At 38.9% G+C, this 23,681-nt stretch overlaps 1 protein-coding gene across 5 annotated transcripts in view; it reads right to left on the reverse strand.

Annotated features, from left to right (window-relative positions):
- PLEKHA1 (pleckstrin homology domain containing A1) overlaps window positions 1-23,681 on the reverse strand; it is a 90,111-nt gene that overhangs the window by 42,180 nt on the left and 24,250 nt on the right. For all 5 annotated transcript variants that reach the window (XM_048858946.2, XM_048858951.2, XM_048858950.2 and 2 more), the window contains 4 exons: window positions 20,468-20,628; window positions 15,909-15,965; window positions 13,952-13,997; window positions 7,954-8,051 (listed from right to left, as the gene is read on the reverse strand). In XM_048858946.2, coding sequence (XP_048714903.1) covers window positions 7,954-8,051; window positions 13,952-13,997; window positions 15,909-15,965; window positions 20,468-20,608 — 342 coding nt within the window. In that variant the 5' untranslated portion in view covers window positions 20,609-20,628. The remainder of the gene's footprint in view (window positions 1-7,953; window positions 8,052-13,951; window positions 13,998-15,908; window positions 15,966-20,467; window positions 20,629-23,681) is intronic.

A 23,681-nucleotide genomic window follows, 5' to 3' on the forward strand; every position in this document is an offset into this window, starting at 1 on the left:
ATACATTTGGAAAAAAAAAAAAGATATTTTCTCAATTTTCAAAATCAGCTTATCTACAGTATACACAAGAAAATTAGACCTAATAGCAATTATACAAATCATACACACAATGTAACTAATAAAGCTAGCAGATATCAGCACTACAAGACTTGGATCACTTACAATTATTGAAATTTGGGCTTTTAAAAATGTATATTTTTTTGTATGAAGAATGCCATCCCCAGAATATTTTTATTGAGTACATACACTGGAAAAAAATCAAATATTTGCAAAGTAATTTTTAAAGTGCCACAATGAAGTGTCATACTAGTCTTTTCCACAGTACATTTACACACAAATATACCAGCCATAAACCAATATACTTATCTGATAAAACCAGTACGTGGTGTGCACATATACATTCCTCTTTTGATGCCTGGCCAGCAAAGCACTTGAGTCAGATTTTTGCCAGAAGTACCACTAGGGGGCACACACATCCCTGCTCTCCTCATGCCCAGCCAAGAGTATAAAAGGGGCTTATCTACTGCCTCCCTCTCCATTCCTTCTCACAGCTTATGCCAGTATTAACCAAAGTAGCAAGGAGGGTCTTGGAATGCATACGTGCACAACACATCTCAAAGAACAGTTACTGTAGGTAACTAACCATTTTTTTCTTCAAGTGATAGTGCACATATACATTCCACCTTAGGTGACTGTTGCACTTCTCTTACAGGTGGTGGGACTTCAGATAATCTGAACAGCAACTGCAACATGGACTTGCCGCAGCTTGCATCACCACCAGAGGCTTAAGTAAAGGCATAATGTCAGGAAAAGGAATGTACAGCCAACCATGTCACCACTACACCTATGTACATTATGGGAACGTTAGTCAGAAAGGCGGATGAAGTGGAGTTGGCCATGGTGGAATCAGCTGTTACTCTAGTGCAGAAGATCACAGCAAAGCTTGAGACAGTCAGAGATCCAGGGTGATATATACTGTTGTTAACACTGGCTGACCTTTGACCCTCTTGGCATAGGCTACATAAGGCTTACTAGAGAGGTTCTGAACACCTTAATGGTGTTGAGGTAGAATGGTAAATATTTAAAGTATAAAGTGTTTCCTCTACTTTGAAAGAATGAAGTGTGATCGGAGCGAAGTGTCGCTGGAGGGGCTACATTGAGAATGCTCAATCAGGGAAAACCGCAAATAATAGGGCAGACAATTCCCAAAACTGGTGATCTATTATTCTAATTAGATTCACCAAGCCAGTAACAAAACAGTTTCTGTACTATCTTACTGGTTACTCAGAAGCTAAAATACATTTCCCTTTAAGCAATCCAGTCTTTGGCTCCCATCCAGACAGTCAAGTCCATAAACTGAGGGTTACTTAAAACCTTATATAAAGTTCTACCAATCCCAAGAGAGAGGACGCCACACTACCCACCAGGTCAATAAATATTTCAGATCTAACTCAAATACACAGCTATAGCCAATTCTTATTAACTAACCTAAGATTTTTTTAAAAAATTAAGAAAGTTACTAAATTTAAAAGATTATACATACAGATACGAATAAAATTCTTAGGTCAGTTTCATAGCAGAGATGGTGAGGCTGCTGGTTTGTATTAGTCCTTCCAGAAACAGTTCAATAGATTATATATGGGCAGTCCATGTGTAGAGTTTGTTCAGATTCTTCCATGAGAATTTGCAGGGATAACAACAGAACAGACCTGGAGACCTCAGTCCTGTGACTTGAACTTCCCCTGACAAAATGTAAGCAGATCTGAGATAGTAAGGATCAGGTCCCAAAGTTTTTATAGCTGAAGCTCAGCTCATAAACCTTTTGGCAGCCAGTGATCACAGCAGGCATTTCTTGGATGAAGAATAGGTAATATACATTGTTGCTTTGAAGTAAAACAACTTCTTAGGCACACACTGGTAACTAGTTGCCTTCATTAGCATAAGGCAACTAACTATTCAAAAGGTAACCGTTCATAGGTAGTTTACTACAAACTTCAAAGAGAAATAAAGAATATTACACCACAAGTTTCATCTAAATGTGAATATTCCTTTAACTCTGAATATGATATAGTAATGAAACATTAAAGGCAGGAACCAAAGTTAAGCTTCTACTAATTAATTAGATCACACTGTTAAGCTTCTAACAAGATATAGGTAAACAGACAAATACAATTAGTATTTACTTCTGATTCTCTGACAATACAGTCTTACATTTAAAGAATGCTACTCTTTTAGCATGGCTTTGCTAACTATCTACAAGAAATGGCCTTGTTTACCATTTCAGTACTTTTCTAGTATGTCCTTAAAGGTTGATTTTGGGTCATTTAGCCTGCTGGCTGCTTAACCCTCACTGGCTCAATGTCACCTGAGGTTGAGGAAAAAAAATACTAGAAACAGAACAGATTGATTCAATTCAGGTAAAGATCTTTGGCATGAACTTTGGATGCGGTCCGAGAGGCACGTTATCCTTAGGGTAGCCATTAATTGGACCTTTCAAAAATCTGGAAGCCAGAGGGGGAGAGAACTCCGAGAACACCTTTATTGGCATGTAAGCTGCAGAAATGCAAGCCAGGTGAACCCTCATTGAACTGACTGAAAGGCCTGACTACTTCAGTTGTATCAAGTAATCCAGTGGAGGTGTAATGTCCATGCAATGTGGTGACAGAAAATCTCTTCTACTTTGCTACACAGGTAGTTCTAGAATCCTGTTCTGATAAAGAGCAGAAAGCTTGGACGTCTTTGGACACAGTTTTCCCACGAGCATTTAGCCAGAGATAATCCATGCAATGAGGTGGAGAGATTGAAGGTTGGGGGGCAGAGACTGATCTTGATTCTCAGACAGAAAGCCCTTTAGCAGAAGAAATTCATAGGTAGCCTGACAGAAAGTTAATACAGGTCTGTGAACCAGCACTGTCTCAGCCAAGCCAGTGCTACTAGGATCAACATTGCCTTCTCTCTCCAGTTTTCTGACTGCCCTAGGGATTAGAGGATCTGAATAGAATACATATTAGCAGCTGACCAGACACAGCAAAAGAAAAGCATCTGTCATGGAACCAGGAGCAAGGCCAGCCCTGAAGCAAAACCTGCACTTGTTGTTCAGGTTGGTGGTGAATCAATCTATTATCAGATATTCCCCACTGCTGGATGATCTGGAGAAGGATGTCCCCTCTGACAGACCACTCATGATGGTCAACAAAAATCCTGTGTTTTTCACTTCACAATGGCGTTTTTCACTTCCAGAATATAGAAAGCTTTCAGTGTCACTCCATTTCTGATGCACAAGTTCCATAAACAGATTGCCTCCTGACACAACTGAGCTGATCTAGCACCTCGGGTCTGTTGAGAGGACACATGGCACTGGAGTTATGTATAACCACTTGCGCTACCCAATTCTTGATGATGGGCATAAAGGTCTTGAACACTGGCTCATAGTACCAGCACATTTATGAGGAGAGAGACTTCTTGAGATGACCACAGGCTTGTGCACTCAGCATGTCAAGATGAGTGCCCTAACCACTCACTGAAGTCATGGCTGGCTCAAAGGGTAGAAAGGAATACCCTTGCAAATGTTTTATGGTCTCAACAACCACTCCAGGGACTGAAGCACTTGTGGGGTACGTAAATCTGCATGATGATGAGGTGAAGTCTGCATGCAGTCACTTAAGTTCACGATGCCATATGCTGAAAAAACTATAGGCAGGAATGTTCTGATGTGAGTGGGTTGGACTTGAGGGTTTCAACCAGAGACAGAGCAGGTTGAAAACTGGTTATCACAGTTGTAGCATCAAGCTCTGCCCCAATGAATGGAGTATGCTGTGTCATCGGCAACTTTGATTTGCCCAAATTCAGTTTCAGGCCAAGATGATTGAACAGCTGTCTCAATGAGAAGGTTGTACTGCACATGGACTCTTGAGGCTCCGCATACTTGCCAATCATCCAGGTAAGGGAAAATTCAGACCCCAAAGGGGTGCAGGTAGGCCACTACTACTACCACCATACATTTTGTGAAGATCCTTGGGCAGCTTATTTGGTATTCAGGAGGCCTGGTGCAGAGAGAAACATCTCACGGCAATGGAGGTGGACATGGACCGAGAAACCGTCTGCTGCCTTGAGTGAAGTTCTTTCCATAAGATGACCTTCAGAAACTTGAGCCATAAACTGCTCCCTATACCCCTCTAGCAATTTTTCCGCAAACTCCATGATTGCAGAAAAATAAATGAAGTTATAATTCTCCAACAGAGCCTGATAATTGGGAATCCTTATTTGGAGCACTTCTGTGGAGTAAGCCTCTCAACATCTTTAGGAGTGGCTTTAGTATGTGACTGGTGGGAGCACACTCATGAGCTGCCATATCCACCAGAGCCAGTACTGGTTTTAATTTAAAAATAATCGGTGTCCTTCTGGGGGACTTGATATCATCTGTCCATTCTTTTGGCACTTGGTAGTATTGAAGTCAGGGTCTGCTAGTGGGTTTTTGTGGGCTCCAGCAAGGACTTGTTCATTGGAAGGGCAACTCTTCCCAGAGCTGGGGGGTCTGTAAAACATCAAGGAGGGTATGTAGATGCTCTTGAAAGACTTCCATCGGCACTCACAGCAAAGTGGCTGTGACATATTGACATGAACTGTAATCGTATAGATCACTGTTGCAACCAAGGTCCTATAGTTGCACCAAATCTTGTACAAATGAGGTCAAGTGAGGTGTCTATGAAAAGGCTGGTTATGATTATGCTGTCTGTATGTGTCTATTATTTTTGTATTTGAAGTTATGAATATTGGCTATGTACTGGTATCTCAATGTGTTTGATTCTAAGTAGCATCAGTGAAGCATTTGGTCAGCTTTTGGAGAATGGGCACTTACTCAGAATAGTCCTATCAAGAAACACTTAAGTGACAACGGACTTTCGGAGACTCCAATCCACATCTGAGGAGCCTTCCTGGGAACGTTCAAGGTAACATGTGAGCAATGGCTGCTCTACCTGCAAACTGAGTCAGGCATGGACATGTGATTTGCCCATGTGACTCCAAACCCCATCTTGCTGCTGTGATTTTCCACAGTAAGAACAAAGGGGTCCTTCCACATGGCAAAGGATATAAAGGGCCCTGGAAACCCCTCCATTTTGTCTTCAATCCTGCTTCTGACCACTGGAGGAAATGTGCTTGAAACTGAAGCTCTGAACAAAAGGACTGAATGACCCATGCATTCTGGGATGTTTGTAGTCCAAAGACTTGATTGGTTTAAATCAGCAGTAATCCTATCAAGCCTGAAACAAGCCTGAACTAAGAACTTTGCAACTGTTGTATGTATTTGATTCCATTTAACCAATTTTAACTCTCATCTATATTTCTTTCTTTTTATGAATAAACCTTTAGATTTTAGATTCTAAAGGATTGGCAACAGCGTGATTTGTGGGCAAAATCTGATTTTTATATTGACCTGGGTCTGGGGCTTGGTCCTTTGGGATCGGGAGAATTTTTTCTCTTTTACTGGGGTATTGGTTTTCATAACCATTCATCCCCAGAAGGAGTGGTGCCTGTGTGATTCTGGGAAACTGAAGCGTCTGAGGGAATTGCTTGTATGACTTCTGGTTAGCCAGTGGGGTAAGACTTAAGTCCTCTCTGTTTAGCTGGTTTGGTGTGCCTTAGTAGTGAAGGACCCCCAGCCTTGGGCTGTGACTGCCCTGCTCTAAGCAGTTTGTCCTGAACTGATATTCTCAGTAGTGTCCCGCCAAAGGCTGCTTTGTTATAATGGCCAACTTCTCTTTTCAGGTACTGAAAGACCTTGAATTCCTCTGGTGGCGAAGAAGTGGACTCAAGTATAAGAGTGTCCTCCAGAGAGGAGGAAATACGTGGAAGTATTTAGGGGTTTAGGGGTTCCTCCATGATTCCTTCTTCCTTAATAGGGTCCAACCCTATGGTGAGGTGTACAAGCTGATAAGCCTACTCAATAAGTTCTTGTACAAGAGGATGAGAGAGACTGATGGGGCCCTAAGTTCCCTTGGGACAGGCCACAACCAGCAAGGCCATGGAAGGTATTTTGCATCTGGGTTGTTCAAACAGGAGGACATCATATGAGGGCTTAGAACCTGAGTCCATGCTCTGTGGCCAGTTCAGTGATCTAAAGAGTGTGAAGGCAATATCTGTCCCTCAGGCTCTGAGCCCAATGAGGAGATGTAGGACTCTTGTCAATAATGGAGACACTCCATAAATTATGACAATAAGATCCTTATGTTACAGAGTATTTCAAACTCAATGAAGTCTACCTAGTTGGCAAAGTTTAACCCCAAATTTGGGAAGTGGTACTGGTACTTGATACCTAGAACTAAAACAGTCTAAACCCAATAAAATTTAATTTCAGGAATCCTGACTCCCTGTGCCAAAAGAATATTCTAATCTGTAATAGTAACTACAGAATACACTGAACTACCAGATATATGTTCACAGGTTACATTTTGAAAAAATTAGTAAATAAAATGCAGTAAAATTCAACACTGCCTAGAATGTTAGCAGTTCCAATAAGTAATGCCACTACCTACATACTTATGAAAAACTAGTCAACTGTTATGACTCCATATTATACTTGGGATCTTCTCCTTAAGTTAGGTAGAATTCTCAGATAACTCTTATCAAATAACTTTAAAACAAACTAGCACAAAACAATTGGCCAGTATTTAAACAATCGGACTTGTTTTAGGCAAATGAAGCCTACTCATATATTCAGCCCTTTTGAGATGCAAATTTGACACGTTATAATCGCCTCTGACAAACTAAATTCCTTGATTTTGAACTGCAATAAAGTACTCAACAATTAGTGAAAGCTATGCAGCTTTTAACATAAAAAATCCTACTAAGTTTTAAGTGAACATATTTTACTCCATTTTTAAAATGCTAACACTGTAGAGTACTTCTGTGTGTGATATCCTCAAAGAGTTTCTATTTAGGTATTTTTTAAAAATAAGGATCAAATACTATCTAATACATTGCTTTGATACAGTTTATTTTCTAACTGGAAAGCAACAGTAACAAACCTAAAGTAGAAACAAAATATTTTTACAAATATATTTGTAATTCCACCAAAAAAATGAGCTAAATCAAATAGCAACCATGTCAACAATTAGAAATGCCACTTCCCTAGGCACCCTAAAGAGGAGCAGGTTACTGAAAACTGGGAGCTGGAGTACAAATACATGTACTGTGCTCAGTCTGAGTCCTTGTGTGTTTATTTGGAAGCACACTTATGAAGTTTTCTCTCTGAAACAGCACGAAGGAAAATAGGCTAAAGTAACTTCTGCTTCATGAAGAGATCAGACGTAACCTGTGGGCATTTTTGGTCATGTGGTAACAAGCTGGTCTGGTGCAAAACAAAAACCTCTATAAGAACAACTTATTTGTTAAATTAACCCTTCACTGTCAGGATCTGTGGAATGCCATGACATACAAGCAGTTTGCATTAGATGCAACTGAATATCAAAGCCCCCGATAACAAACTTTATTCTCTTCAAATATTGCTAAATTAAACTCAGAAGGGACCAGAAAACAACTGCACTGGTTAAACTACAATATGGTCGTATCAACCTCTTCCACAAAAGGAGAAAAAAAGAAAGACCAAATACTTTAAAAACACATTAACTAAAAAGTACACTTCAGTAATTTTGTAAACTATTGTTACTATTGAAAAAATAGATAAAATCTATTTTTGTCAAATTTTCTAAGTAAAAATAAAATATTCTTCAGTCTGTTTCCCTCTTTCCCTTGTAGAGTCAGTTTCTTCCTTTTGTATGGGGCTTAGCAATAGGGGAAGAGAACAATTTTTAAAAGACAAAAAAAATCTACAAAAATCAGCAATGATCCTTGAGGGCGATGTAAAATTTGAGATTGACTAGATTTCTATTTGACAATGTCTCTTTACAGATGATTAATGCTCTCAATTGTGGAAAAATTAATAGAACTACTTACTGTGATTTTGATAGCTTTGTTCAGAACATTTACCCATTCTACTAGGTCTTGCTGATCATTGGCTTGTAGAAAATACTTTCTCATCCCCGCATTCATAACTGTTAAGATATTAGAAAGTAATTAAATTGCACTGAAAAAATAATTGAAATCAGACAGTTTAAATACTCAACTTGGATTATTCCATCTTCCTCTTTTATGCAATACTGTCACAGAAATCTCATGAAACTTACAGCTACTTTAAGTTTATCTTGTTTTACACATAGCTAAATAATTTCAGATATGAATTGTGTTTTTCAAAAACTTTCCAGTTAATACTTTACTACCCAACATAGGAATTGCTGTAAGAAAACAGCCATGAAAAAAACCTTGTTGTAATAAGAGGTCGCCATCTTATGCAGTCCCTCCTTGACTCAGTTTAGTCTAAATTTCACACTACATCCAGCTTTCATGCTTGTTAGAGTCTGGGTATTTCCCTTTCCAGTCTGACCAATTCTCATCTTTGGCAACAAGTTCTCCTCCCCCAACTATTCTTTTGTGTTAAACACGCTATCCACCTGGACTAACCTGTTTGGGGTTGGGATAAGCTCAAACCTACTAAGTGCAATCAAGACTATCAATTATTACTCCCTAGCTATCGGTTTTTAATGACTTCTAATCACTCTTTTGGATTTGTCTATTGTACTATTGGAGAACTGATGCACAATTTGAATTGTTAATCTGTCTAGGCATGTTAGTGCCACACTTCAACATTACTGCTCCCCAGAAAATGGCTTATTTCTCTATCAAGTAGGATTTTCCTCTGGATGTTTTCCAATCCATTACACAGAGTACTGGGTTCTTTTCTAGCTTGCACATAAAAGATTACTGTTTATTTCTATCATCAGAGTACCTAGGACCACTCAGTCATGGATCAGAATCCTATTGTGCTAGGTGCTGTACAAATATGGGAAAAAAGACATTATAATCTAAGTGTAAGGAAAGAGACAACAGATGGGTACAGACCAACCAACAGCGGAGAACAAGGAAACAATGAGACAATATTGGTCACCATGGCAAGCTGTGGTCTCATCATAACAGCAGCCTAACCATTGTCAAGTTTTTTTGTAGGCTTATTGTGAAAGGAAAGTTTTAAGGCAAGGGTGGGCAAACTTTTTGGCCTGAGGGCCGCATCAGGTTTCTGAAATTGTAAGGGGAGGCTGTGCCCTCCAAACAGCCAGGCACGGCCCAGCCCCCGCCCCCATCCAACCCCCCCCACTTCCCGTCCCCTGACGGCCCCCCTCCAAGCCTCCCTGTTCCCTGACAGCCCCTGCCCCACCCTCCCACCCCTGATCTCTGTCCCCTGACCGCCCACCCCAACTGCCCCCCCGCCGCCCCATCCAACCCCCCCTCCTTCCTGACTGACCCCCCGGAACCCCTGCCCCATCCAACCACCCCCTTCTCCCTGACCACTCCTGGACCCCTCGCCTCTAGCCCCCCCCCCTTCCTGACTGCCCCCAGGGACGACTGCCCCCATTCAACCCAGTTCCCTGCCCTCTGACCACCCCGACCCCTTATCCACACCCCTGACCACCCCCTGAACTCCCCTGCCCTCTATCCAAACCCCTGCCTTTACTCCCTGCCCCCTTACCATGCTGCCTGGAGCGCCCATGGCTGGCAGCGTGGCTGTACCAGGACAGGCAGCCACAGAGCACAGAGCACTGGTTCAGGCTGGGCTCTGCAGCCCTGCCACCCAGAGCATTGTGCCACGTGGCGGCAGGGGAGGGAACAGCCTCCCGGGCCAGGAGCTCAGGGGCCGGGCAGGATGGTCCCACGGGCCATAGTTTGCCCACCTCTGTTTTAAGGCAATATTAGAAGAATGAGTTAGTTTTGCAGATATTTACAGGAAGTTTCTCCCAAGCGTTAGGGGCAGCATTGGAAGAAGCACAATAGTGCTTCTTTGAAAATTTTACAAGTGGGCAATAGAAGCTGGCACCATAGGCCAATCAGAGGTGGGAGTCAACCTTTCCAATATTAAATGAGAGATAAGTCATGAAAAGCACTGAAAATGAAAGCCAGTGGAGCATGCAGAATGGGGTGACATGGTTAAAGCAACAGGCTAGAAAAAAAGGAGCTTTGCAGCAGCATTCTGAATGGATATGAATGGGGCAAGATTACCATTGCTGAAGCCAGAGGAAAAAATGCTATGGTAATCAAGATATGAGGTAATAACTGAATGAGAGTTTTAGCTATGAGGATCAATCAGAAAGGCTGTATCTTAGTGAAGTTATGCAGAAAGAATCTGGAAGATTTAGACATAGCCTAGATGTGAAAACCTAGAGAAAGGTCTAACAAGCATGAAAGCTTAGACTCGGGTCTAAGATGATATTCAGGTTATGGGCTGAGTGACGTGCAGGATGGTGATGTTGCCCACAGTGATTGAGAAAGGAAGTAGCGGAGAGGGCTTGGGAGAGCTTGGTTGCAGTCATGTTGAGCTTGAGCTGACTGCTAGACATCCATGGGAAGATGATGCGAGACAGGCTCAGAGTTTAATTTCAACAAGAGACATGTATCTGAACTGTTAAATTGAATGCGTGTGTGTGAGAGAGATTTCCCAGAGATAAGGTGCAGAAGGAAAGAGAACGAAACCAAGGAATCCCTACCTTAAGTTGGAGGAGGATTCTCTGAAGGATATGCTCAAGGAGCAGTTAGAAAAGTAGAAGAACCGGGGAGGACAGAATTACAGAAGCCAAGGAAGGATAAGATTTCAAGAACAGCATAGTCAACTGTGTCGGAGGTGGCCGACAGCTAAAAGAGGACAAGGATGGAGTGCTGTTTCTGAGTTTTGGCTACAGAGAGATCACTAGACACTTTGGTAATTGTGTTTTCAGTTGAGCAGAAAGGGTGAAAGATTGAAGAGGGTCTAGGAATTCTAGACAGCGATCGTAAACACCATGTGCAATTATCTTAAAGATGGAAAAGGAGAAGAAGATGGGGAAGTAGACAGAGAGGCAAGTGGGGTCGTGAATGGGTATTTTTAAGATGGGAGAAACTAAAATATAATTGTATTTTCAGGGGAAAAGAACCAGAGGAAAGTGAAAGATTAAGGAAAATAATAAAAGTTGCACAATTTACATTTAAGTTATAAAATAGACATTCAGAGTACTCCTATTAAATGTAGACAGACTAATATAGGTAAGTCTGGTCTAATTTGAAAACGTAGCATTTAAGGGACAACTTAACTTAAGATCAGACTAATATTTCTACTTTTTGTCCTGGGTAGAAGCATGATCATGAATTGCATGAACTTTGGGGCTCTATTTAATAACTGGTTTTATTTAAACTAAAATTTGTTTTAAAGAAAATATTCAAAATGTATACAAAGATTCTTATTTTACTATCAGAATTTAGCAGTCTATTGACTCAAGCCAATTCTTATTTTACTTGGCAGTACCAACACTACCCAAGACTAATTACACCAAAGGAGAATAAATTACACCTATCTTTTCAACAGATGCTGTGTCTAGGCTGCACCACAGCACAGACTATGGAGATGTGAATTGCAGCACGCATTAAACTGCTATGCTAAATTTGTTCTGTGTGAATGCTGCTAGCGCAAACCCAAAGATACCCAGCTCTTGTTAATGTATCCCTCTTCAAACAGGACTACGTAAAAGCAAAACTAGGTAACTTTTAGTTCACACCAGCAGCATCTACACAAGGTAGTTACAATTCAGCACTTCAGCATGTGTGCTGCAATACACATGTCAATAGTCCAAACTACAGGGCTCCCAGAGTAAAGGTCAAGGCCAATACATTAACATAAGCTAATAATCAGTAGAAAAGTATTTATCCTGAAGTAGGAACAGATCTCGTTTACATTAAACATTAGTCACGTTAAATCTTCACTCAAGATTGAAAACTTAGGCCGAATAGCAAAATCAACGTATTCTGTCATAACGCTCTAGTCCATTGCTGCCCACGTTGTTCAGTCAGTTTGTTAGTCTAAGGTGCCACAAGTACTCCTTTTCTTTTTGTTCAGTCAGTGACATTCTTAATGATCCATTACATTTTCACAAGTTGGGCTAAAACTGACGACAGTAGTGTCAACTATCAATCCACAACATCCAAGACTGTGGAATGAGATTGTTAAAAATTTGATACAGTATGTAACACTTGCAGAAAAAAAAAGTCCAAATTCTTATTTAAAATATAATTCTCAAAATATTTTGATAATTTAACAGAGCAGATGTGCATAAGCAAAATGTGCATAAGCTTCCCCCACTCCCTTTCTTTCCTATTTTACCTGGCAGGACCAACAATACTGCCAAAGACCAATTACACCAAAGGAGGACAAATTACACCTATCTTTTCAACTGAGGCTGTGTCTAGGCTGCACCACAGTACAGACAATGGAGATGTGAATTGCAGCATCTATAAGGGACTGCTTTGAGCTGACCGGGTAACACAAACCCACCGTAGAACTGGGCTACTTGGTCAGCTGGAGATACCCACGGTGCTGGGAAATCCCCAGGTGGCCCCATAACCTTCAGACTGCAGTGTGAAGTACGCAGTCATAACACTGCTATGTTCTGGAAGTCTCCAGCCATCTCTTGGGGCTATTGTAGGCAGGTATTAATTGTACAGCAGCCCTGAAGCTTCTCTAACTTACAGAGCCCTCAGCAGCCTCAAGAATTGGGGGAGCCACCTCGCTGCTGTCCATCCCTTCAGTTTCTGTACTGAACATGGGTAACTCAGATGTGAGGATCGAGACCAAAGTGCGTAACACGCTCTTCAGAAAACAAATGCACAAATTGTACAAGTCTATTTTCATATTATGTTGTTCTTGTTACATAATTGTATGGGATCTACAGTCAAGTCTTGACACATTAAACACATCAAAAATACCAGCTTTTAGCTTCAAAGAACTAGTGAGAAAAAAATGCATACAGGTGTTTCCAGTGACAGGCCCCAAGATCAACAGGAGTCGTGCCTATGTATGGTAATAGGAACTGTCTAAGCATCTGGCCATGCAATCTGCATTTTACAACTGCACACAGTAGGCTACATATTGAGAGGAAGCAGCATAGAGGACTACTAGTTTGCCTTTTGGATCTATAGCTGTGCTCCCATAAAACAAGGAATAGTTAACAGAAAGGAGAAACAAGCTTAACATATACTTTTACCTAGTGTGTTCGAGAAAGTATAATCTAGATATATCTCCAGCAACATTTATTGAACAGCTGTGTCAAAATATTTCTTTGAATGTAGATATAAGGCTAGATTTTCAGATTGGGATGAATAACTGCTCTGTTTTTGCAGAGAACTTTCAAGATCCAAATTGCTTCTGTCACAGGATTCTAGATTATGAAAAATCCTGGACAAATGCCATTTCATACATTAAACAGTGGAAGAAAAGGAGAATAAATGTGTGCTTTTAGAAAAAGAATCAGAGCTATAAATTCACTTTATGCTAAAGGATTAAACTGCCAGTAAACAGAGTAAACAAAACGTTTTTCTTAAGCATAACATTAACCATTAGACCAAAGTTTAACACAACAAACAATTTGGCAGGCATCATTAATATTGGTGTATCTACAATATCAACATAACTTTTCCCTCTATAATACAGATTAAAATAGTTCACTTACTTGCCTTCAGAGCTGAATTATCTGTGTCAGATACCCTGAGAACAACCCATCTTCTTTATTTAAATTAATTAGTTTACCTACTGATTCAAAAAAGCCCCAAAACATCCCAGCAACAGCTGCCAGCTAGTCACTTGTAGCTCAGTAAGTTGCAGTTTTTAAAAAGCCATTAAAAACTCATAAAAGAAACCAACGTTCTCCCTTTATATTAGGAAGGAAATCAGGAATATAAATAAATTTAGAACAAACAAGCACTACCGGTAGTACCTAATATTAGAACTGCAGAACATACCCTGGTTTCAATTTTTTATTTTTTTTTTATTTTTTATTTTAAAAAGAGCAATTTGACAGATGTCGAATACACTAGAACTTACCAAAACAGAATTCTGCCTTTGGCCTTAGCTTAGTTGCATCGCTAACCTAATAAGAAAATTAACATGTATAATAAATACTGTAAGTGACATTACATGTACAATATCTAGTGTGTACATTATATAACAACATACACATTCAGTTTAAGATTAACAGTTCAACATTACATGGAAACATAAAATATATGTTTCTATTCCTTACATTTAGGGACCCATCTCATTCCTGGAAAGTGAAAGCCATTCCTTAACACTTGTTAAATTCTGCCAAGCATCTAAAGCACAACAAGTGAAGGAAGCTAGTCTCATCTTTATTTTAGGATTTTAAATTGCTACCCATTAGTAGTATTTCAGCACAACGAATGTGAAATCAATAGCAACAGCAAAGTCCCTACTGGACTTCATGAACTCCAAAAAGTTTTTTGGGATAAATAAAAGTCTGGAATAAGGATTTTGTTTTTGAGTTTTGATTTTATTAACCCTCTTCCTCCGCTAATGCATTTCTAGTGTCTCATCACCGTAACATTCCTTCAACCCAAACCTGATTTGTGCACCTTTTCAGATTTAGGACTTGAAATTTCAAGAAGAGCTGTGTAATTTAGGGCAAATTAAGCAAATACGAGATGAATGATGATAGTTGTAAGCACATCGGTGGTAGCGTCCCTGGACATCTACCTACCCTTATGACCCAATGTCACCCAAAGTTAACCAGAAGACAAGAAGATTGCAGAATGGATCGTAGAAGATAGTAAAAAAGGAAAGTAAAGGTATCAAAATAATTGGAGAAAGGAAGAACAGGAATGAGATGTATGGACAAGAGAAGGCAATTTCATTTTCCCATTCTTTATTTCTTACAGGACATTGTAATATTTTCTATCAACCTAACCTCAAAATTTGCTTCCTTCTGCTCCATTTTCTATGAATTTTTGCACCCCTACAAGTATTTAGTTTCTGATTAAATTGTTTCTAGAAGTTTCCTGCGTTGCTCTTTAAGAGATTATACGATCTGCAAACTATCATATTAAATGAGTATTCTTTCCTTTGTAAATGGCTTCAGTTTCTCAGAGGCAAATTGGAACACAGATTAATAGGTTCAAATTAGAGTTCAACCTGAATCCACAGTTTAGAACGCTAATTCTATTACATACAAGGACGAATAGCTGGAATTTAATTTTTTGGAAGCAAATCTAGACAAGTATCACCAAGAAGCCGGTTAAAAAGAACACCTAGACGGGTTTCTGCATTCCCTACTGCTTTGACTAGCTCTAGTGCTTTTAATGTTTCTTGAAACTTCAGGAGCAGTAACCACATTAATTCCCCCCCCTAGTATATCATCAGATATACCCCACAAATCTACTACCTGTAATTTCACAGGTAAGGCCAGATGAGACCACTGTGACCATCTAGTCTGACCTTCTGAACAACACAGGGCACAGGATGTCCCTGAATAAATTCCTGCTTGAACTAGAGCATAACTTTCAGAAAAAATCCAATCTTGATTTAAAAGTTGCCTGTGACACAGAATCAACCACAATTCTTGATAAATTGTTCCAGTGGTTAATTACCCCCATTAAAAATTCATGCCTTATTTCCAGTCTGAATTTGTCTTGCTTCAATGTCCAGACACTGGTTCTGGTTATACCTTTATCTGCTATACTGAAGAGCCCATCAAATATTTGTTCTCCATGTACATACTTACAGACTAATCGAGTCACCCCTCCCCCACATAACCTTCTCCTTGTTAATCTAAATTGTTTGAGTTCCTTGAGTCTATAAGATATGTTTTCTAATCTTTTCATCCTTCTTCCAGCTTGTGTCTTAACTCTCGTCAATTAAAATTATTCAGTAAGGAGTTCTGGCAATTTCATAAAATCATAGCTGCTAGTATCACCAAAATCTACTGATAGAATTACAATCTTACACATAGACAAGAAGTATATCACTTATAGGTCAACTGACATACCTTTGAAATGTAGGTAAGTTTAATAGCTCCAACAGGTGGAGAGCCAGAGGGAAGGTTCTATTAAAAAAAAAAAGCAAAATAATATGGCATGAAACTAAATTATCCTCCTACCACATAACACGTTCTATATATACATGCATCATGAATCTAATCTAAGCTTCATGAACAAAAAAAATTCTATACACTTGCATTCACAATACAACATCCAACACAATGTATGCTTTAACAGGATTTAAACTATTTGGTTTCATTTATTAAACAAACATCTGGTAATCAACTAAAACTGAATGGTTGTTGGAAATAATGCTGGTGTTAATTGTTTCAGAGATTTATGCATTTTACTATAAGAAAAAGAATTCTTGCAGATTTGTAACCAGGAAATGCTCCTAAAAGCACACTTGTTCCTTAACAGATGTTGAGTCAAGATGATGGCATCTTACATATTTTGATAGAAAAGGGACATTCAGCTACCTCCAAGAATGCTTTCCTTATGTAACAGTACTTTCTAAAATACATTAGTATTGTTGCAAGAGACTCGGATATTAAGTCAACTGGAGGAAAATGGAAGGTGTACAAGTTCCTTACCAGCAATGTTAAGTCTACAAGCCTGATTGCAGTTTGGATTGTGACAGTCTCTTGATACTAGAAACAGCAACAAGTACCACGCACTGGCCTATTAGCATATTAACACGTATTTGTGTTATTTTTCATAGCAAGTCTATAGTTGGGAATTGCAATTTAAAGGAGCAAAACAATTATGTACGTTTTACTGCATTCAGTGGTAAAATATGGTCAACTTTCTATTTAATTTGTTTCCAGTGAAACTTGCTGTGCATCTCTTTATTTTATCATTCCTTCTTATCTTCAGTTTCACTTCACTTCTGTTCCATAATAGGACAGTTTATGTTAAAAATACATAGGTACGGACAAAAAGAAAGTAACTAACAAGAAAAGCTACGTCATGACCTATTTTGGGAAAAAAGAGGGAATGAAGCCATGTTTGTCATGTACACATTTCCCTATATTTATTCTCCTCCCACCACAAATTCTCACTCAAGATAGTCTTTTCTAATTTATGCTGTCACTCACTCTCTTACCCTTGCACATCCACACTGGTTATTTTAATAGAATAGACTAAGTTTTGCAATTAACATCCACAAGTAATAACTAAAACTAAAGAGAATTAAATCAGCTGGAATTTAAGTTGAGCTCCCAGACTTAATCCCAGATGCTCATGTATGCAAGTAGTTCCAGTGACTTCAATGAAGTTTTTTGTGAGTGTTAAGCAGAAGTAAAAATTTCATTTTAAAACATGCCTAAAAATCTTGCTTCTGTATTAATCTTCTAAAGGCCAAGTTTAAGATCTCATGCTTCTCAATGAGACTTAACACAACTGTCACCAAAACATTTCACACAACATTTTAACATATGATGCAATTATTTCCTACCAAGTATCACAAATCCCAGGATTATTGGTCTTGGGACAAAAATGAAGCAAAATTTAAAGTATGTATTCGTCTTTTTTTTTAACGTACAGAAATCCCATTATTGATTTAGATTTTTTTTAAAGAGACAAATGAAAACTTTTTTTGGAGGTGGGCATGAGCGAAGGTTAAACTACAATGTTTGTAACTAATCTTCTACAGATGAGGTTGGTAAAAACATTTGGTACTAAGACTGCTGAAAATTTCAACATATTCCCGCAGCAGGTGAGTACAGGGGGCATCCTTTCCCCACCCTCACTTTCGGCGGGAAGCGGAGCGCCGCATCTGGGAAGTGGCACAGGCTGGGGCCGCATTGCTCCACTTCCCGCTGCTGCCAGTGACTGCCTGTCAGGTGGTGGGGGATGTGGATAGGGGTCGGAACAGTCAGGGGACAGGGAGGTTGGGTAGGAGGTGGGGTGGTCAGGAAACAAGGAACGGGGAGGCAAAGCAAGTTCTCTAGAACATGGTCTCACCTATAACACGGCAAGATTTTTTTGTCTCCTGAGGACCGTGTTTTATCGGGGTAGAGGTGTATATGGATACACAATGCATCAAGATGTGTGCATCTTGAAAATATGGAAGCAGAGTTAAGAATTTAGTATTTTGCACTTACGTAACACCTTTCATCTAAGGATTGCAAGTAGTTTCCAAATAAACATCAACACCTCATTAAGAAAGGCAAGTATTAAAATTGAAAAATGCAATAGCCTAAAGACGCAGTACTTCAATTATAAGAAGTCCTAAACCTGCGCCAACGCTACTTTAAGGGACCAACAGTTTTAAGGTCCAGGGACAACTCCAGTGGCATTAGCTCAGCATCATCCATTGCCAGAAGAAGGATTTGATAGCAGCCTTCAACTACCTGAAGGGGGGTTCCAAAGAGGATAGAGGTAGGCTGTTCTCAGTGGTGGCAGATGACAGAACAAGGAGCAGTGGGGGAGGTCTAGGTTGGATATTAGGAAAACTATTTCACTAGGGGGGTGGTGAAGCACTAGAATGGGTTACCTAGGGAGGTGGTGGAATCTCCATCCTTAGAGATTTTTAAGGCCAGGCTTGACAAAGCCCTGGCTGGGATGATTTAGTTGGGACTGGTCCCGCTTTGAGCAGGGGGTTGGACTAGATGACCTCCTGAGGTCTCTTCCAACCCTAGTCTTCTATGATTTTATGTATTGGGTTTGCAATCTGGGGATCTGGTTAAAAACTTCAAACAATTAGAAAAGTAAGAAGCCAGGGGAAGATCAGCTTCTCTCATCCTCATTTATTTCAGATGCTCCTCTTGCAACTCTAATCCATGTCTTTGTCAGTCTGATATCAGACAACTGCAATATACTCTCCATGGGAACACATCTTGGATCGATCCAGAAAATGTAGCTGATGCAGAATCTGGTAGACTGCTTGTGAAACAGTGAGTCATTTAGTGAGCAAATAGAATATATCTCATCTGTAGTAGCTGCCTACTGTTTCCTGGATTGATTCTGAGGTATTGGTTTTGACCAATGAAGATATAAATGGTTTTGGAACCTACCTATTTAAAGAGACTACCTTTTTCTTCAGGAGACACTGCCACAGTTGCAGTCAGCAGAAGTACATGAGTTAGAATTTCACTGGTATAACGGAAGGGGTCACTGGTAGGACATTTCACTGTTTTTTGGCTATACTCACATTATTCCCAGGGTAGCACACACACTGAGTTTTGGAAAGAGTGTTACGTACTAATTGTATTTCTAATAGTTTGCCAAGCATGCCCAGAGTTTGGAATGGTTGCTCTTACGCAATAATTCAGATCTCAAATAAAATATTTTTAACTATGAGGACTAGTTCTGAAAGTTACATCCTATTTCCTTATTTTTGTGGTTGTATGTCATTTATTTCTAGCCCTATTAATTTGCAAAACAAGCCTTAAAAATGTAATCTAATTAGTTCTTGTTAACAACTTGCCCTTCCTCTCTCACACCACTTATAACTTGATTTTAGGGGCTGTGGTTTCAGACCATTAGAGATAGGAAGCAGAAAACTGGTGTAACTGCATAAAGCACTAACCTATAATTCTAACATGAGATATTTTATTTTAAAATATAGTAGAATTTCAGTTGAGAAAAGCAAGAGGGTAATCAAGAGTGTAATTTAAAAAGCAATGGTATAGTTAAAAATACTGAAAAGTATTTTAGTTAGTGGATGTTAGTTCTGTAAAAACTGAGAAGTGCTGTGAAACTGAAGTTTTAACAGTTTTTATATCTGAGCTTTAAAGTTTCCCCAAGCCTTGGTCCTGGTTCACAGACCAAAAAAAGAAAACAAAAATAAGAAAACCAAACTTGTTCAACATAGAGAAAAGGCACCATGCTTAAGTACTTACTGATAATGATAGATGTGCATGCTGTATACTGTATTATCCAATACAAGTTGGATTTGATTTCAGGAGTTTTCTGAACTTATACCTGTATTTCAAATCCCTTATCTATGCCACTACAATGCATGTTATACTGAATTCAAGATCTGCTTGAATTTTCCAGGTGTGACTGTGAACTCCAAATGCTAACAAAATTATTTAAACTGTGAAACATTAATTACAGTTTTCCCCCTACAAATAAAGAGTTTCACAGAGTAGTCTAATCGAGGAAGTGGGACACAAATGCTTTAGCTACATAATATTTTATGACAGGTTTCAGAGGAACAGCCGTGTTAGTCTGTATTCGCAAAAAGAAAAGGAGTACTTGTGGCACCTTAGAGGCTAACCAATTTATTTGAGCATGAGCTTTCGTGAGCTACAGCTCACTTCATCAGATGTTTACCGTGGAAACTGCATTCAGGTCTGCTGCAGTTTCCACGGTAAACATCTGATGAAGTGAGCTGTAGCTCACGAAAGCTCATGCTCAAATAAATTGGTCAGTCTCTAAGGTGCCACAAGTACTCCTTTTCTTTTTGATAATATTTTATGTAAAAGCTTTTATTTAGAGCTGCAAATTTGATGAAATTCATTCTGAAACCCTCTTTCATGTATACAATAGATTTGCTTTAGGTCAAAAAAATATTTGACTTCTGGTAACTTCCACAATTTTATTCCAGATGTTGTCATACCTGTGGATTATCCATGTACCATACCAAATTGTCTTCCCTAGTGTCCAGGATAAAGTACCTCCGCAGAAACTTCCCACTGTTCTCATTTTCTTCAATGTCTAGGAAACCACAAATGCGATTCTGACGATCCACATAAGGCATTTCTGAGCCTGAACATTACACTGCAAAACAAAAACAATGACTAAAACAAAAAGTTTACTTTCACTGGTTATAAAACTGCTCTGTACATTTTGAGCACAGCTTCAACTACTAGAAGAATTTTCAGGAAAGGAGGTTCCACATAGGAACAAGTCAAATTAAGATCAAGTGTTTTTTCCCCACCACAGGAGTAACTTTTATACATTTCTTTGAAATACAACTATTAAGTACTTAAGTTTTTATATACCCTGAGTTGAGAACCTTGGTATGTGTGTGTTAAATACTGGTAGAACAGCATGCCTATTAGTTTACACAAGATCAGCATAGGATAATCAAAGATTCTTTCAGTAATTTGCACAAAGGGTTAGATAACAGATTTACATTTCTTCTCACTTTTAACAAATAGGTCTTTTGCAGTTAAAAAAGGTTATTTGTCAGCAGCCCGACTGTCTGAGATAGCTTATCATACTCTGTTTAGGGAAAACAACGTAGGTTATAGCCCACAAAAGCTTATGCCCAAATAAATTTGTTAGGTGCCACAAGGATGCCACATTGCTTTTACTTATACAGACTAACAAATACCCCTCTGAAACATGTTTAGGGAAAGGAAATGCAGATGAGGGGCTTCTGGGCAGCCATCTTTATATGTGAAAATCTTGTACAAAGCACACCAATTTCAGCCAAAAATCAGAAATCTTTCACTCTTGATTACTATTAAACGGTGAGGAAGATTAAGTATTCATGTACAGCTATAAGTAGTTATGCACACACTATATAAACTCAAAACTAAAATCTTTGGCATTGATTTGTGATACCATCATGTGTTTTTTTGGAAAATCAGCTCTGAGTCTTTATTTATACTGCTGACCACTGTTCCCATTTTGTCTGCTTCATCTTTTGCTGTTCCATCTCACTTACAGACCATTCCATCATCCTCTTCTGCTTTTATGCTCAGGAGCCAGGAAAGTCACTGGCTCTTAAATATGACACTGTAAGCAAGCAAGTTTCCATCCTTTTGGAATAGTGGTCTAAAAATCCAAGTAAAACCAACATTAAAAATTCACATACGAAAGCTTGCCTGATGTAAATACATTTTAAAGCAGGATGGGAAGCATTTATAGTCTTGCATTATGCTTCTATACTTTGTCAGGGACAGTACAGATTAAAAATACCAATTTTAATTAGCATCTCAACTCTGTACAATTAAGTTTAGGTATATAAATTTTTTCACCAATGGGAGCTTTCAGACTACTCTACTGAGCAACATGGTGAAGTTTACTTTAAAAGTTTATTAGAATGTTGTCATCCATTTTTTTCCACTGTTTATATCCTTGTCTAAAAGTCATCAGGTAGTCTCTCTCCCCCTAGTTATACTGGGGTGGGGGGAAAGGGAGGAGAGATCTACTGACATCATCTATATCTACACACACACGCATCATGGCAAGATGTGAGGTACTTGTAGTCACATTTTTAATTACATATTTATATTTGGGATCACCTGCTTGGGTGTGATTATCTACAGCTTCCAATTTCTGTATGCCACTAAACCCTTGTCACCATGTACACTAGTCCACAGTTTTATTCACTTTAAGTCAGAGAAAAATAAATCTAATTTTTATCACTGCCAGCCCACCATTAAAAAAGTGAACGTACTAGGAATACTTAAGAACTGAGAAATATGGCAATGAATTTAAAGATGGCGAATGAAACTTAAGCTTTTAGCAAGCAGAAACTTGGAAGGAAATGAAATACCATGGTGATGGGTCACCTTATTAAAAAAAAAAAAACAGATAAAAGACTTTACTGTGAAACTAGTATTTGCTCAAGCAGTGTACAATTTACAGGTCAACATCTCAGGTCAGAGACATGGTATATGCTGCTGCTGTGACTAACCGTGGAAACGGGTGTATGGTAGTCCTTAAGACAGCCTCATCTAGTCTCCATACTATTAAAGAGTTCACACACAAGTTCCCGGGATCATTTCAGAGGGGGGAGATTTTTCCCTTCTGCAAAGATAACTAAATAATGGCAAGATCAAGAATGGCTGTTACATAAATTGTGTCCATAATTTGGCCACACTTAGCACCAGGTATATTTTCATTTAAATAAAGCAGCAGCTTTAGGATATAGGGGTATCCTATCTCCTAAATTTCACCTTTTATACCCCCTAGAAAACTGTGTCACACTATGGGCACAATTACAACTTAACTGTTTGCTAAAAAGTATAGGCAGACCAGAAAAATGGGAGGTCTATAAAAAGCAAACATTGGTAGCGGATTTCCTGTCAAAACAGGTTGAAACTCTATTCTCTGCAGAGACTCCACAGAAACTGAAACAAGAAAAATTATACCCATTTTTTCCAACAAGGTAGAGAATGAAGTTTCAAAAGCCCATATTTGAGATCTGCTAAATAAAACTATTAGAGAGTCTTCACAGAAAATTGTTTCCTATTACATTTTTAAGAGAATACAGAAGAACAGCAGATGAATGGTTGATGAGATGATCCAGAATCTAGAACTGACTTTATAATACCCACAGCTGAAGAAAGGTTAAGGTTTTAAACAGTAATGGGATTTTAAAACAAATATTTCTGAAACTGCACATAAGTCTGAACAGTTCAAGGACCCCAATCATGCTAAGATTTATTCACATACTGAACTTGAAGTATGTGATTAGTTCCACTGAAGACAGTGCGACTAAGCCTAGGCCTTAAGGCTTGGCAGAACTGGGGCCAAAGTGCAGAGGGGTTGTTGTACTTGTCAGTATACTGGATTTAACAAGAGAAAAACGTGTGCTTCAAAACTTCATCCTCTAATTTTTGGCTTACAAAACTATTCCACTTCTGATTCCTGTATATCCTTTGTTGAAAATCCAACATAAACTACAGGATGGTTTACAATATTGAGTTTCATAATATATTTTTTCTGCAGAACACTAGTTCAAAATTAGTAATTGTATTAATAAGACGCTCTATTGTTTTCTTAAAAAAAAACCCAGAATATGAACATGTAGCAGATATAAGTTTGACTTGAATCCAGGCTAAAAATCACAGTAGAACACTTTCAATTGTAAAAAA

The sequence above is a fragment of the Caretta caretta genome, chromosome 7, assembly GCF_965140235.1.
Source record: "Caretta caretta isolate rCarCar2 chromosome 7, rCarCar1.hap1, whole genome shotgun sequence".
Classification (NCBI taxonomy): Eukaryota; Metazoa; Chordata; order Testudines; family Cheloniidae; genus Caretta; species Caretta caretta.